The 18,706-nt window shown below is 35.9% G+C and overlaps 1 protein-coding gene across 1 annotated transcript in view; it reads left to right on the top strand.

Moving 5' to 3' along the window:
* LOC129725987 (serine/threonine-protein kinase Warts) overlaps positions 1 to 18,706 on the top strand; it is a 487,129-nt gene that overhangs the window by 373,931 nt on the left and 94,492 nt on the right. Inside the window, exon 5 of the mRNA XM_055682534.1 lies at positions 12,619 to 12,734. Coding sequence (XP_055538509.1) covers positions 12,619 to 12,734 — 116 coding nt within the window. The remainder of the gene's footprint in view (positions 1 to 12,618; positions 12,735 to 18,706) is intronic.

Genomic DNA, 18,706 nt, shown 5'->3' with positions numbered 1-18,706 from the left:
ATGAACATACTTGTTGACATATATAACAACACAGTACACTCAGCAATAAACGCTAAACCAAGAGATGTCGTTTTTAACAGAGGTTGTACCACCAACACAGGAGAAATTTTCGAGAACTATTCTAAACTAACGTCTCCGCCAACCACGCTCGACGCCTGGGTTCGAATCCCACCGCCGACATAGGTGTCGATGGTTGTGAGGTGGCGTGATCCACTCACAACCAACCCAACTGGTCTAGATTCAATCCTAGCCGACACCGGGAGATTTTCTGAGGCGAAAAATCTCTGGGATCACGCCTTCCATCGCATGAGAAAGTAAAGCCGTTGGCGCCGGTCCGTTAATAAACGGGTCGTAAGTTAGGGTTCTGGGTGTGGAGTCGTTTCCCTGGGCGTCGGTGATTGGCCACAACAGTGGCGGAAATAGACCGACGGAAAATAAGCGAGAATAAAAAAAAACTATTCTAAACTGCATTCAGCCACCAAAGTCTTGATGGAAAGAAAAAAATCAAAAGTTCAAGACTCTAACGAAATGAAAACAATACCAAAAGAGCTTGAGCCAGATCAAAAAGTTAACGTTAGAATAGCACAGAGACTTACAAAAGACAAAGAACCTTATAAAATTGTAACGATTAAGGAAAACCAAGATCTCACCTTCGTGGACCATAATGGAGTAAAAATACACAAACATAGAATCAAATCTTGATTTTGTTTAATTGCAGATGTTTATCTATGGCAGCAGCAACAATGTACAGAGACATTTCTAGCTCGAACGGACTGATCGCATTCCAACTTGGATCCGCTAGAATTAGAATAGGCTACAATAGAATGATGCACGAAGTAGACCTGGACGAAATAAGGAAGAACCTAGAACACATAGAAAGACTAGCCAGCAACCTTAACGCAACAGACCATTTGATGGACACCCTCGACTTCAAACTCAAAAGAGCCCATAACATACTCAAAAACCTATCACCAAAACGACAGAGAAGAGGATTGATTAACGGCCTCGGAAAATTAGTCAAATTAGTGGCAGGAAACCCCGACCAAGACGATTTAGACCTTATCAACAGCAACTTAGAGACGATAGAAAAAACCGAAAATCATCTCATTCAAAATCAAAATGAGCAAGTTAAAATCAATCTAGGCATCCAAAACATGGTTAACAAAATATCAGACACAGTAAGAAAGATAAAAGTACAAGCCTTTAATAGTATTAACCATTTAAACGATGAAATCGAGATCATGAATCTAATACTTAATCTTGACATTCTGATTGAAATCTTAGAAGATTTAGGAGAACAAGTAACATTTGCGAAATCAAATCTGCTAAACTTAAATATCCTTACTGAAAGCAGAACATCCATAGAAAACTAGAAGATCAGCATATCCACATTAATTTTGAAAATGAATTATCAGAATTTGTAAATTGTATTGTAATAGTTAAAGACAACCTAATTTTTATAATTGTAAAGATACCGATTGTCGACACAAAAGAATACGAACTACTACAACTGGAAGCCATCTACACAAACGGAAGCAGAATCGATACGAACGTGCAGTATGTTGCAAGGAACCGAGACACAATTTACGAACAGAAAAACTTATGCGTTGCATCGAAGAGATACACCACTCGAATCTCGAAAATATCGAGGAGCTAACAAAGGTCAAAATCCGACTATCCCACCAAAATGCAATAGGAACGATAACACTTGCCACATTTGTGGCGATACTCTTAATTCTGCTTTATTTCCACAGGCGTAAAAATACCATCCAAGGTATAGCAATCCCCAAACTCTTACAAAAAACAAGGAGGCAAATCTGCAAAACCCTGAAGACATAAAACCCTGAAGACATAGAAACCTCCTTAGGAGACTTGAAGCATTCCACATCTAAAATAGACGGTACCCCAGAACCGGAAGTCAATCGAGGACGCTTGACACTTAACGGGGGAGACGTTACGAGAGAGCTACCCTGGTAACCAGTACGAACGGAAGAACCACCCTTGCACCCAATAAGCCACATAGATCCGTTACGAGAGAGCTACCCTGGTAACCAGTACGAACGGAAGAACCACCCTTGCACCCAATAAGCCACATCGATCGTCTACCGCGATCGACGCACAACCAGCGTTGCCAGGTCATTTTTTCAAAAATCTGGAAAAGGCAAAATAAAAATCTGGAAAAAATCTGGCAGTCATTTCGTGGGGTGAAAGGTTAATTTTTCGAATAAAAGTCTTGGGGTACGCAAAATTTGTGGTGACAAAATTGCAAAATTTCGCGCCAAAATTGAAGTGATGACCTTTTTGCGGAACAGAGAAAATAAAATCTGGATAAAATCTGGATCATCCACGAAAAATCTGGATAATTGGACATCAAAGCTGTCTACCTGGATACATGTTCAAAAATCTGGATAATCCAGCTAAATCTGGATACCTGGCAACGCTGCGCACAACACAACTGCCGACGCAGCCAAAAGCAACATAGCAACAGCACGAAGAATCAACGCCAGCCAGGAGACACACCAACGTGGACGACGACGACATCAAATGCTGACCCGCCAGAATCGATTAACAAAAAGGTTTAGCGATAGATATAAAAATTTAGTCTTAGTAGTGCAGTGTAACGAGAAAGAGAAAATATATTTTTTTAGAACGAATGTCATTCATCTCATTAATTATATATATATATATATATATATATATATATATATATATATATATATATATATATATATATATATATATATATATATATATATATATATATATATATATATATATATATATATATATATATATAATATATATAATATATATATATATATATATATATATATATATATATATATATATATATATATATATATATATATATATATAATATATATATAATATATATAATATATATATATATATATATATATATATATATATATATATATATATATATATATATATATATATATATATATATATATATATATATATATATATATATATATATATATATATATATATAATTCATAAAGACGTCTGAGGTCAATTTTAACTTCTTGCATCATTCTGTTTTCGGAGATACTCATATTGAGTGGTGTTTGGTCACTTTAGGCTGTTTTCCAGAAACCGAAGGTCGTTTTCTTGGACTTTAAAATGGCATGTGAAATCAATTTCTGACCTCTGGGCACCATTCTGGTTCCGGAAACATTTATATTGACTGGTATTTGGTCATTTTCCAGATTCCGAAAGTCACCAAATTAGAATTCAAAATGGTGTCTGTGATCGATTTTTAGTTTCTGTGTATCATTGTGGTTTCGGAGATACTCATATTGGATGGGAATCGGCCGTCTTGGCTGTTTTACAGAAACCGGAAGTAGCCATCACTTCATACAATTCGAAATGTTGTCTGAGGTCGATTTTTGTCTTCAGTGCATCATTATTCCGGAACGGTTCCGAAAATACCCATATTGGGTGGAATATAGGCACTTTCCGCTGTTTTTCAGAAACCGGAAGTGGTCATTCTGGATTTCAAAATGGCATTTGGAGACTTTTCCTGGCCTCTGGGAGTCATTCTAGTTCAAGAAATTTCCATATTTGAACCGAAAATTTCCATCTTGAATTTAAAAATGGCGTCTGGAGTTCCAGAGTACGGAGGAGTGTCAAACCAACATAGAAATTTGTGTTAGATTTGTATAAGATCCCTCCCATCCAGAAGTGGGAGAGGTGTCAAACCACCATGAAAATATTGCCAAATTTGGTTCCATTTACTTGATTAGTTCTTGAGTTGTGAATAAATTCGAGTTTCATTTGTATGAGCCCTCTTTTCTAGAAGAGGGAGGGGTGCCGAACCACCATGAAAAATTTTCTTGCTCTCTAAAACCTCAACATGTCAAATTTGGCTCCATTTACTTAATTATTTCTCAAGATTTGCAGAAATTCGTGTTTCATTTGTATGAAATCCCTCCTTTCCAGAAGAGGCCAAACTCTTATGATCATATATTTCACCCCTGAAAACATTCACCTGCCAAATTTAGTTCCATTTACTTGGTGAGTTCTTGAGATGTGCAGAAATTTGTGTTCCTTTTGTATGCAACCCCACACGGACCCACACTAAGGTAATCTGAGTAGATTTTTCGGATAAAGCACTCAAATGTTCCCGCATTTCACCTAAGAAATACGTAGAGTGCTAAACATCTTTCATCGATCGAAGAGCCTCAATAGAATTAAACCTGTCCGTAAAGATGAAGTAATGGTCCGTGAGTATTTTTTCGATAATATCTAGGGTGTACTGACTGCAGCAAATTCTGCGACGTAACCAGAAGCAGGACTATCGAGCTTATGGGAGACGGTTAAATTGTTATTGAAGATACCGAAGCCAGTGGACCCATCGAGAAGTGATTCGTCAGTGTAAAACATATTGCCGCAGTTTTTTTTTTCTTCATCTATAGTTTATTTGACACGGCACAAATACAATTCAATGTTTAACGGCGCCAATTATATCTCGTAGCTTACTTTCTAAAGTATCTTAATAACTAAAAGCAAATTTTTTATCCTCGCTGCCGACTACGAGCTAAATCTAACTTAAAGCTAGAATATTTTGCATTAAAAGCACAGGTTTGCTGTTTGATGGTTTTCATTGCCATAGGTAAGCAGCATATTAAATTTGTTCCGCTGCTGGGCCAAGATATTACGGACTGGCATATTGGGTTGTTTCCATCGGGCCTTGAGAGTATCGTGCGGGTCTGATTGCTGTTTCCGGATCCGGGGTCTTAACGTGTTCTTGTCGTTTGGTTGGATGTAGGCGGAAGGGGATAGGACTAAACTGGGGCGTGGATGGATTTCAGGAAAACGTATATAAGGGACATGTAGGATAGGTCACGGCTCGCCAAGACATCACGAACAGGAACAGCCGGCTGCCTACCTTCGGCCTGCAGGGAAGCTATTAATCTAGACCTGGCGTCACGGTGTACAGGGCATGACCAAACAACGTGCTCTATGTCGTGATAACCTTCACCACAGGCACAGATACCACTCTCCCCGAGCCCAACACGACGGAGATGCGCGTCAAATCTATAGTGATTGGACATAAGCCGGGACATCACGCAAATGAAATCCCGACCTACATCCAACCCCTTGAACCACGGGTTCGTCGATACCTTGGGGATTATGGAATGTAACCACCTTCCCAGTTCCCCCTTGGTCCAAGAATTTTGCCAACTGATGATCGTATTCTGATGTACAAATGCGAAAAATTCATCAAAGGCAATTGGTCTTACATAAATATCACCGTTTGTTGCGCCCACCTTAGCCAAAGAGTCCGCTTTCTCATTGCCCGGTATCGAGCAGTGAGAAGAGACCCACGCTAAGGTAATCTGAGTAGATTTTTCGGATAAAGCACTCAGATGTTCCCGTATTTTCCCCAGGAAATACGGAGAGTGCTTAACATCTTTCATCGATCGGAGAGCCTCAATGGAACTGAGACTGTCCGTAAAGATGAAATAATGGTCCGTGGGCATTTTTTCGATAATCCCTAGGGTGTACTGAATTGCAGCTAATTCTGCGACGTAAACAGAAGCAGGATTATCGAGCTTATGGGAGACGGTTAAATTGTTATTGAAGATACCGAAGCCAGTGGACCCATCAAGAAGTGATCCGTCAGTGTAGTACATATTGTCGCAGTTGATGTTTCGATATTTATTGGAAAAAATTTTAGGGATCTGCTGCACGCGTAAATGATCCGGGATTCCACGAGTTTCTTCTATCATGGATGTATCGAAAAACACAGTAGAATCAGAAGTATTTGATAAGTCGACACGATTTGGAATATTCGAAGAAGGGTTAATATTTTGGGACATGTGATTGAAATACAATGTCATAAAACGGGTTTGAGAATTAAGTTCGATTAACCTTTCAAAATTTTCAATCACGGGACGGTTCAAGACCTCACATTTGATTAGAATACGAGAAGACAGGCTCCAGAAGCGGTTTTTCAATGGTAGTACTCCAGCTAAGATCTCCAAACTCATCGTATGGGTCGACTGCATGCAACCCGAGGCGATACGCAAACAACGATATTGTATTCGCTCCAGTTTAAACAAATGTGTGTTTGCTGCGGAGCGGAAGCAGAAACACCCGTACTCAATAACAGACAGTATCGTTGTTTGGTAAAGTCTTATAAGGTCTCCTGGGTGGGCTCCCCACCATTGTCCGGTTATTGTACGAAGAAAATTCACTCTTTGTTGACATTTTTTCATCAGATACCTCACGTGACAACCCCAGGTGCTTTTAGAGTCGAACCAGACACCAAGATATTTGTGTACCAAAACCTGAGAAATCGTTTTACCCATTAATTGTGTTTGAAGCTGAGCAGGTTCATGCTTCCTAGAAAAAACTACTATCTCAGTCTTCTCCGGAGAGAATTCGATACCTAGCTGTAAAGCCCAAGCAGACAAATTGTCCAAGGTATCTTGCAATGGTCCTTGCAAATCGGCAGCTTTGGCTCCTGTAACAGAGATTACACTGTCGTCTGCAAGTTGTCTTATCGTGCATGAATTTGCCAGACATTCGTCGATGTCATTTACATAAAAGTTGTAAAGAAGGGGGCTTAAACATGAGCCCTGGGGAAGACCCATGTAGCTAATGCGAAAAGTTGCCAAATCGCCGTGCGTAAAATGCATGTGCTTTTCGGACAACAAATTGTGCAAAAAATTGTTCAAAATTGGAGAAAATCCTTGTCGGTGAAGTTTACCCGAAAGAATGTCAATAGAAACGGAATCAAAAGCCCCCTTAATGTCCAAGAACGCAGACGCCATTTGTTCTTTGCGAGCATACGCCAGCTGAATATCTGTTGAAAGCAACGCAAGACAATCATTCGTCCCTTTGGCACGGCGGAAGCCAAATTGAGTATCTGATAGTAGACCATTTGATTCGACCCAATGGTCTAAACGACGGAGTATCATTTTTTCCATCAATTTCCGGATACAGGATAGCATTGCAATCGGCCTATAAGAGTTGTGATCAGAAGCTGGTTTCCCTGGTTTTTGGATGGCGATCACCTTCACTTGCCTCCAATCCTGCGGTACAATGTTTTGCTCCAGGAACTTATTGAACAAGTTCAACAAGCGCCTCTTGGCATTGCCGGGTAGATTCTTCAACAAGTTGAATTTGATTCTATCTAACCCAGGCGCGTTATTGTTACAGGACAGGAGGGCAACTGAAAATTCTGCCATCGTAAAAGGTGATTCTATCGCGTCGTGGCCCGGAGACGCATCGCGAACAATGTTTTGCTCAGGAACAGAGTCCGGACATACTTTCCTGGCAAAATCAAATATCCACCGACTTGAAGACTCCTCGCTTTCGTTGACCGTTACGCGATTCCGCATTCTTCGGGCTGTGTTCCAAAGAGTGCTCATCGATGTCTCCCTCGACGTCTCGTTCACGAACCGACGCCAATATCCGCGTTTCTTTGCTTTAGCCAAACTTTTAAGCTTGGTATTAAGCTCCAAATACCGTAAATAGTCGCCAGGTATACCTCCCTTCTGGTAGGCCTTAAACGCGTCGGATCTTTGCGTGTAGACATCGGAGCACTCTTGGTCCCACCACGGAGTGGGAGGCCGTTCTTTGATCGTTACGCCGGGATATTTCTTCGTTTGGGCTTGCAACGCGGCGTCGAGAATCAAGCCCGCGAGGAGGTTGTATTCTTCAAGTGGTGGATGATGTTGAATCGACTCGACCGCTTTTGAAATCATTTCCTCGTATAACTTCCAATCGACATTCCGTGTGAGGTCATACGGAATGTCAATTGGTCGCATGCGAGTCGACCCGTTATTAATTGAAATAAGAATAGGCAAATGGTCGCTACCGTGAGGATCAAGGATTACCTTCCATGTGCAATCCAACCGTAGCGACGTCGAACATAAGGATAGATCCAAAGCGCTTGGGCGCGCTGGAGGTTTCGGGATACGTGTCATTTCACCGTTGTTTAAAATAGTCATGTCGAAGTCATCGCAAAGGTTATAGATTAAAGAGGAGCGGTTATCATTGTATGGGGAACCCCAAGCCACGCCATGAGAGTTGAAGTCTCCCAAAATCAAACGTGGCGAGGGAAGAAGTTCTATTAAATCAAAGAGTAGCCGTTGCCCAACCTGTGCTCTGGGAGGAATATATATTGAGGCAATACAAAGCTCTTTACCTTGTATTGTCATTTGACATGCGACAACTTCGATGCCTGGAATCGAGGGGAGGTTAATACGATAGAAAGAATAGCACTTTTTAATCCCTAAAAGTACTCCTCCATATGGGTGTCTCGATCAAGGCGAATAATATTAAAATCATGGAAGTTGAGATCAATATTTGAAGTAAGCCAAGTTTCACAAAGGGAAAATGCATCGCATTTGTTTTTATTTATCAAAACTTTAAACGAATCAATTTTTGGTAAAATACTTCTACAATTCCACTGTAAGACAGAGATAGAATCCTTCATATACGCAGTTGAATTAGGCATCGAAGGATACAATCGCTGCAAGGAGGGGCCATTGGGCAGTCAACTGCTTCAAAAATGATCTAACTGTTGGGAGGAATGCTGTAAGAAAAATTTTAATTGGATCGGGTATATTGAAATTTTCAAAAATCCAGTCCACAATGTCAGAAAATTTCACTAATCCAGAGTTTGTTTCATCAACTGGATGTGCAAAAGGAACAACTGGGGTTTTAGATGTTCCTGGCAGTGCTGGGAACTCCTTCTGGGACTTTAAATTTGCAAGCCCAGGAGGAGTTTGCTTCGGTTTTTCCGCAGCACTGTTTGGTTTGTTCGTACTTTTCATTACACTTTGGGAAATCTTAGGACCTTTACGGGGAAGTTTAGGAGAAGAAACATTTTTCCTCTTCCTAGACTCCCCAGGATTGGCATAAGATGTTCCCGCTGATGAATCGTCAGAATCGGTTTCATCGGAGGGCAACAGATCAAAGGGGTTCGATGTTATGGTAGAAGTGGTCACGGGCTTCTTCAGCATCTCAGCGTAAGAACGCTTTGAACGCTCCTTAAGTGACCGCTTGATTTTATCTCTGCGCTGCATGTACACCGGGCATGTGGAGAGCTCATGCTGGTTTTCCCCACAGTGAATACATTTTTCAGCATTAACACTGCAAGAATTTTCCGCATGAGTCTCCCCACACTTGCTACATCGTGCCTTATTGCAGCAGTAGGCGGCTGTGTGGCCTAACTGCTTGCAATTGGTGCAATTCATAACACGGGGTACATACAATCGCACAGGCAGACGAACTCGGTCGATCGAGACGTGGCTAGGGAGTGCAGATCCGGCAAACGTAACGCGAAATGAGTCTGACGGAGTGTAAACTTTTTTACCGCCGACGAGAGACACGGACCGCAATTGCTTACAATCCAAAATCTTCGCCTGTGTTTCGGTATTTTTGAAGCAACCGGTTGCGCTTTTAAGGATACACTCGACAGACAGACTCGAATCGGTTATGACACCGTCGATCTCCACGTCTCGTGCGGGTATGTAAACGCGATACTCGCGTGTGAAGAGCAGAGCAAGCGATAGCATTGGCCTGTGCCAGATCACTGACCACGACACGGAGCTTGTTAGGTCGGACCTTGGAAATTTCGGTCACGGCCTTGTACCCCTTCGTCAGGTCTTTTGAAATTTGCAGTATGTTTAATCGCTTTGAATTCACTCCTGCCTTTGGACGAAAATAAACAGTATAGCTGCCCTGTTGAGATCCGTCCGGGTAAAGCCTGGGGCGAGGGGGGACTGGAGAATGAACAGGGGAGGGGGTAACAGAAGGGTCAGGGTCAGGGGGGTTCGGGGATGGTGGCACGGGAGGCGAGGGATCTATATCCATCGCGCTAAATGTAGCGCACTAGCGAACTAGCGCCGACAAGAACACGTACCTCTTTACTTCTTCCTTCCAGCAGTGGTTGTCCGATCGTTCGAAGCTGCACCAAAAGCAGCCAGCAGCACCAGTACAGCAGCACCAATACAGCCACTAGCAGTGAGCCGGGTGTGAGATCACTCAGCACAGCGACACGGACTCGACTGTCAACTGATGGCCTTGAATAATACACTCTTTTGTTTGGCTATTCGTACACACGGACCGGATTGTAATAGAACGACCACTTTGCACGTCCGTTTCTGTCGAGTGTTCGACGCGGAATGATATTGCCGCAGCTGATGTTTCGATATTTATTGGAAAACATTTTGGGGATCTGCTGCACGCGTAAATGATCCGGGATTCCACGAGTTTCTTCTATCATGGAAGTGTCGAAAGACAGAGTGGAATCAGAAATATTAGATAAGCTGATACGATTCGGAATATACGAGGAAGGATTAATATTTTGGGACATGTGATTGAATACAATGTCATGAAACTTTGCTCTTTGTTGGCATTTTTTCATCAGACACCTAATGTGACAACCCCAGGTACCTTTCGAGTCGAACCAGACACTAAGATACTTGTGTACCAAAACCTGAGAAATCGTTTTACCCATTATTTGTGGCTGGAGCTGAGCAGGTTCATGCTCCCTAGCGAAAACTACTATTTCAGTCTTCGCCGGAGAGAATTCGATACCTAGCTGTAGAGCCCAAGCAGACAAATTGTCCAAGGTATCTTGCAATGGTCCTTGCAAATCGGCAGCTTTGGTTCCTGTAACAGAGACTACGCTGTCGTCGGCAAGTTGTCTTATCGTGCATGAATTTGCCAAACAATCGACGATGTCATTTACATAAAAAATATAAGTTAGGGGGCTTAAACATTAGCCTTGAAGAAGACCTATGTAGCTTATACGAAAAGTTGCCAAATCGCCACGCGTAAAATGCATGTGCTTTTCGGACAACACATTAAGCAAAAAATTGTTTGAAATTAGAGAAAATCCTTGTCGGTGAAGTTTGTCTGAAGAAATGTCAATAGAAACGGAATCAAAAACCCCCTTAATGTCCAAGAACGCAGACGCCATTTGTCCTTTGTGAGCATACGCCAGCAGAATATTTGTTGAATGCAACGCAAGACAATCATTCGTCTCTTTGGCACGGCGGAAACCAAACTGAGTATCGGATAGTAGACCACTTGAGCGACGGAGTATCAGTTTTTCCATCCATTTCCTGATATAGGATCGCAAACCGGCCTATAAGAGTTGTAATCAGAAGCTGGTTTTCCCGGTTTTTGGATGGCGATCACCTTCGCATTGCCTCCAATTCCGCGGTACAATATTTTATGCCAGGAACTTATTGAACAAGTTCAACAAGCGCCTCTTGGTATTGGCGGGTAGATTCTTCAACTAGTTGAATTTGATTCTATCTAATCCAGGCGCGTTTTTGTTACAGGACAGTAGGGCGACTGAAAATTCTGCCATCGAAAAAGGTGACTCTATCGTGTCGTGGCCCGGAGACGTATCGCGGACAAAGTTTTGCGCAAGAACAGAGTCCGGACATACTTTTCTGGCAAAATCAAATATCCACCGACTTGAAAATCAAATATCCTCCGACTTTCGTTGATCGTTACACGATTTCGCATTCTTCGGGCTGTGTTCCAAAGAGTGCTCATCAATGTCTCCCTCGACGTTTCGTTTACAAATCGACGCCAATATCCGCGTTTCTCTGCTTTTGCCAAGCTTTTAAACTTGGTATTAAGCTACGAATACCGTTCATAGCCGCCACTGGCCCGCCACCCGAATAAAATAAGATATTAGCTCTCAGGGCATCTGAATAACAAATCATGGCATTTTTGGATTCACTTTGTTTTTCTCTGTTATCCAAATATAGAATATCATGTTATAAGATTTGGCTTACTTGATAACAAGGCATCACATCATGTTATCGTTTTGTTGCTCAACTTTACTCGGGCAGGTATACCTTTCTTCTGAAAGGCCATAAACACATGCGTTATTCTTAAACTTAAACATTGCAAAATACACTCGACGGTCAGACTCGAATTGGTCACGACACCGAGGAGAGACAGGGTCGGGGAGGGGAGGGGGTTCGGGGATGGTGGCGCGGGAGGCGAAGGATCTACATCCATCGCGCTGAATCTAGCGCTGACAACACGTACCTCTTTACTTCTTCTTTCCAGCAGGGTTGGTTTCCGATCGTTCGATGCTGCAGTCGTTACAGCCAAACAGCAGCGCCAATACAGCCACACAGCAGTGAACCGGGTACGGATTCACTTCACGTAGCGACACAGCACACTATTCATTTGGCCTTGAACGCGGATTATCTTTTCCTGGCCACACAGTAGCGAGCCGGGTGCTGAATCACTTCACGCAGCGACACAACACACTAACCAGGTAGCCTTGAACGCGGATTATCTTATGTTTTGTTCGGCTATCCGTACACAGACCGAGTTATAATGGAACGACCTCTTTGCACGTCCGTTTTTGTCGAGTTGTCGACGCGGAATGACGCTCACGGTTAAAATACCATTAATTTTTTACATTAATTGTTCATTAATTGTTCATGATGCAAGAGATCTCGAACAGAGATTGCGTGTGAATATGACTTATGTATGAAAGGTTTAAGTTCATTTTACTTAACAAAGAATGCTTTCACTTTATTTTTCCCACCACTGCATAATTCAAAATCATAAATAATTTATAAAAATATCTTATAGGGACATAAAACCTGACAATGTGTTAATTGATAGAAAAGGTCACATAAAACTTACTGATTTTGGTCTATGCACTGGATTTCGCTGGACGCATGATTCGAAATATTATCAAAGAAATGGTAAGTAATTATCAAAACTACATTGTATATTATATATATATATATATATATATATATATATATATATATATATATATATATATATATATATATATATATATATATATATATATATATATATATATATATATATATATATATATATATATATATATATATATATATATATATATATATATATATATATATATATATATATATATATATATATATATATATATAAAATGGTCATCTCAAATTTCAAAAAAAACCCTATACAAAATGTTCACCTGCTCGAAAAAACACCCTGTGATTTTGAAAGATTAAAAATAAATATCTAAAAAAGCTCACTTTTTCAAATCTTATTCATTATATATATATAAATATATATATATATATATATATATATATATATATATATATATATATATATATATATATATATATATATATATATATATTTATATATATATATATATATATATATATATATATATATATATATATATATATATATATATATATATATATATTTATATATATAAATAAAACACCCTGTGCAAAATCGGACTTAAAATGGGGTGGCGCAAAGCGATTGAAGTTTGGCTTTATATATATATATATATATATATATATATATATATATATATATATATATATATATATATATATATATATATATATATATATATATATATATATATATATATATTAGGGCGCCAATCATCGTATGGAAAAAATGTGACCAGAAAATTTCAAAAAAAACCCTATACAAAATGTTCACCTGCTCAAAAAAACACCCTGTGCAAAATTTCAGCTCAATCGGACTTAAAATGGGGTGGCGCAAAGCGATTGAAGTTTGGCTTTTTTTAAAACCGAAAAATCACCCAAGGGGGGGGTACGTGAAATTTCGGTTTTCGAAATTTTTTTTTTATGTCAAATGACTTAAAACCGCATGAAACGTCGAGAATTGGTGTCATCTGAAAAATTTTTTTTTTGCGAAAATTTACTCTCTGGGACTTAGTCGTTTTTTAATTGTGGTAGGCGGAGTTCAAAATGTTTAGAATTTATCTTTTGAAATTGATCACTAGTCTCTCGAAATAGCTTGTATAATGATATACACTATAACTAGCATCGAATACATTATGTTTCATTAGGGTGGTTCATTTATTCGACATAGGGTGGTTCATAATATTGTGTAAAAATGAGTATAAAATGGAAAAATCACTTTTCACTGGATACCAATAGAAAAATTCCTGAAAATATAATATTTGTTATATCATTGTCGTTAGGGTGGCAATGTTGAATTGGAAAAATTATAAGTAAAATGGCAAAATATTACAAAACAAATTTACAAAATGTATCAAACTACTCTGTGCAAAAAAAAATATCTCAACCAAAATTAAGATTGTGTCTCGTGGAAAATGTTGAATGCCTTCATGTCATTTGCAAAATCACACACGGGAGGTACATGGAATTTTAATGTTTGAAAAATGTTTTCGATTCCAAGTGTCTTAAGCTTTTAAATGAAACGGTGGAAACTGATGGAATATGCTATATTACTTTGTTTGAAAAATCTACTCTCTAAGACACTTGCACTCGTCTTTCGAATGTTGTAACAGACAATTTATTCGTTTTATTTACCACAATAATGTCCTTTGCAACCACTTGATTTTCTGTCAAGTTTACATCATCAGAACGGGAACGTGCCGGTGTGTGGTGTGACATCTTCGGCAAGGTTGTAGATAATAGTTTTGTTTTTCAAAAAAATATACACTCTAAAAACAAATTACTAATTTAAAATAAATAAAAGAGAGTTATGAATTAATTATCGAAAACAGCCCAATTAAAAAAAACTGATTTTTTTTATAAAAACTACGAAAGTTTTCTTGAACAACGAAACCGGCCATGGAGAAATCAGAAAAAAAGTTATATTTTTTAATTTTTTTCACATGGTACATTTTTTTTGGAGGAACGAAGTTATTATTTACAACTTTGCCAGATACACTAAGCCAACCAAATAAACCGTTTTGACTGTGGAAATATTCTTAATTCCTCATAGAGTGCTCTATTGGAAATTAAAAATATGTCTACAGTCGATTGGCATAAGGTCTTTGGCAAAGTTGTAGATAATATTCTGTCCTTCAAAAAAAAATATGCTTTTAAAAAAAAATAATTGAAAATATTTTTTTCAAAAAATGATAACTTATTTTTCTTGATTTCTATATGATCGGACTGGTTTCATTGTTTAGGTAATATTTCGTAGGTTTTATTTAAAAAAATCAAGTTTTTAAAAAATGAGCCCTTTTGAATAATTAATTTTGAATCTTTCTTCTAACTTTTGAACGAATAATTTTTTGAATGTAATTTTTTTTGGTAAGACCGAATTATTATCTACAACTTTGTCGAAGACGTCACACCAATCAAACGAACCGAAGTGCTTTTTTTATTTTATACTCATTTTTCACAATATTATGAACCACCCTATGTCGAATAAATGAACCACCCTAATGAAACATAATGTATTCGATGCTAGTTATAGTGTATATCATTATACAAGCTATTTCGAGAGACTAGTGATCAATTTCAAAAGATAAATTCTAAACATTTTGAACTCCGCCTTCCACAATTGAAAAAACGACTAAGTCCCAGAGAGTAAATTTTTGCAAATAAAATTTTTTTCAGATGACACCAATTCTCGACGTTTCATGCGTTTTTAAGTCATTTAGCATCAAAATTTTTTTTTCGAAAAATGCAATTTCAATTTGGGTGATTTTTCGGTTTTCAAAAAAGCCAAACTTCAATCGCTTTGCGCCATATATATAAAATGGTCATCTCAAATTTCAAAAAAAACCCTATACAAAATGTTCACCTGCTCGAAAAAACACCCTGTGCAAAATTTCAGCTCAATCGGACTTAAAATGGGGTGGCGCAAAGCGATTGAAGTTTGGCTTTTTTGAAAACCGAAAAATCACCCAAATTGAAATTGCAGTTTTCGAAAAAAAAATTTTGATACTAAATGACTTAAAAACGCATGAAACGTCGAGAATTGGTGTCATCTGAAAAAAATTTTATTTGCAAAAATTTACTCTCTGGGACTTAGTCGTTTTTTCAATTGTGGAAGGCGGAGTTCAAAATGTTTAGAATTTATCTTTTGAAATTGATCACTAGTCTCTCGAAATAGCTTGTATAATGATATACACTATAACTAGCATCGAATACATTATGTTTCATTAGGGTGGTTCATTTATTCGACATAGGGTGGTTCATAATATTGTGAAAAATGAGTATAAAATAAAAAAAGCACTTCGGTTCGTTTGATTGGTGTGACGTCTTCGACAAAGTTGTAGATAATAATTCGGTCTTACCAAAAAATTACATTCAAAAAATTATTCGTTCAAAAGTTAGAAGAAAGATTCAAAATTAATTATTCAAAAGGGCTCATTTTTTAAAAACTTGATTTTTTTTAATAAAACCTACGAAATATTACCTAAACAATGAAACCAGTCCGATCATATAGAAATCAAGAAAAATAAGTTATCATTTTTTGAAAAAATTATTTTCAATTATTTTTTTTTAAAAGCATATTTTTTTTTGAAGGACAGAATATTATCTACAACTTTGCCAAAGACCTTATGCCAATCGACTGTAGACATATTTTTAATTTCCAATAGAGCACTCTATGAGGAATTAAGAATATTTCCACAGTCAAAACGGTTTATTTGGTTGGCTTAGTGTATCTGGCAAAGTTGTAAATAATAACTTCGTTCCTCCAAAAAAAAAATGTACCATGTGAAAAAAATTAAAAAATATAACTTTTTTTCTGATTTCTCCATGGCCGGTTTCGTTGTTCAAGAAAACTTTCGTAGTTTTTATAAAAAAAATCAGTTTTTTTTAATTGGGCTGTTTTCGATAATTAATTCATAACTTTCTTTTATTTATTTTAAATTAGTAATTTGTTTTTAGAGTGTATATTTTTTTGAAAAACAAAACTATTATCTACAACTTTGCCGAAGATGTCACACCGCACACCGGCACGTTCCCGTTCTGATGATGTAAACTTGACAGAAAATCAAGTGGTGGCAAAGGACATTATTGTGGTAAATAAAACGAATAAATTGTCTGTTACAACATTCGAAAGACGAGTGCAAGTGTCTTAGAGAGTAGATTTTTCAAACAAAGTAATATAGCATATTCCATCAGTTTCCACCGTTTCATTTAAAAGCTTAAGACACTTGAAATCGAAAACATTTTTCAAACATTAAAATTCCATGTACCTCCCGTGTGTGATTTTGCAAATGACATGAAGGCATTCAACATTTTCCACGAGACACAATCTTAATTTTGGTTGAGATATTTTTTTTGCACAGAGTAGTTTTAACATTTTGTAAATTTGTTTTGTAATATTTTGCCATTTTACTTATAATTTTTCCAATTCAACATTGCCACCCTAACGACAATGATATAACAAATATTATATTTTCAGGAATTTTTCTATTGGTATTCAGTGAAAAGTGATTTTTCCATTTTATACTCATTTTTACACAACATTATGAACCACCCTATGTCGAATAAATGAACCACCCTAATGAAACATAATGTATTCGATGCTAGTTATAGTGTATATCATTATACAAGCTATTTCGAGAGACTAGTGATCAATTTCAAAAGATAAATTCTAAACATTTTGAACTCCGCCTACCACAATTAAAAAACGACTAAGTCCCAGAGAGTAAATTTTCGCAAAAAAAATTTTTTCAGATGACACCAATTCTCGACGTTTCATGCGGTTTTAAGTCATTTGACATAAAAAAAAAATTTCGAAAACCGAAATTTCACGTACCCCCCCCTTGGGTGATTTTTCGGTTTTAAAAAAAGCCAAACTTCAATCGCTTTGCGCCACCCCATTTTAAGTCCGATTGAGCTGAAATTTTGCACAGGGTGTTTTTTTGAGCAGGTGAACATTTTGTATAGGGTTTTTTTTTAAATTTTCTGGTCACTTTTTTTCCATACGATGATTGGCGCCCTAATATATATATATATATATATATATATATATATATATATATATATATATATATATATATATATATATATATATATATATATATATATATATATATATATATATATATATATATATATATATATATATATATATATATATATATATATATATATATATATATATATATATATATATATATATATATATATATATATATATATATATATATATATATATATATATATATATATATATATATATATATATATATATATATATATATATATATATATATATATATATATATATATATATATATATATATATATATATATATATATATATATATATATATATATATATATATATATATATATATATATATATATATATATATATATATATATATATATATATATATATATATATATATATATATATATATATATATATATAATATATATATATATATATATATATATATATATATATATATATATATATATATATATATATATATATATATATATATATATATATATATATATATATATATATATATATATATATATATATATATATATATATATATATATATATATATATATATATATATATATATATATATATATATATATATATATATATATATATATATATATATATATATATATATATATATATATATATATATATATATATATATATATATATATATATATATATATATATATATATATATATATATATATATATATATATATATATATATATATATATATATATATATATATATATATATATATATATATATATATATAATTATATATATATATATATATATATATATATATATATATATATATATATATATATATATATATATATATATATATATATATATATATATATATATATATATATATATATATATATATATATATATATATATATATATATATATATATATATATATATATATATA

The sequence above is a fragment of the Wyeomyia smithii genome, chromosome 1, assembly GCF_029784165.1.
Source record: "Wyeomyia smithii strain HCP4-BCI-WySm-NY-G18 chromosome 1, ASM2978416v1, whole genome shotgun sequence".
In the NCBI taxonomy this organism is placed as follows: Eukaryota; Metazoa; Arthropoda; class Insecta; order Diptera; family Culicidae; genus Wyeomyia; species Wyeomyia smithii.
Note: the sequence above shows the minus strand (reverse complement) of the source record. Positions and strands in the feature narration are given on the sequence as shown.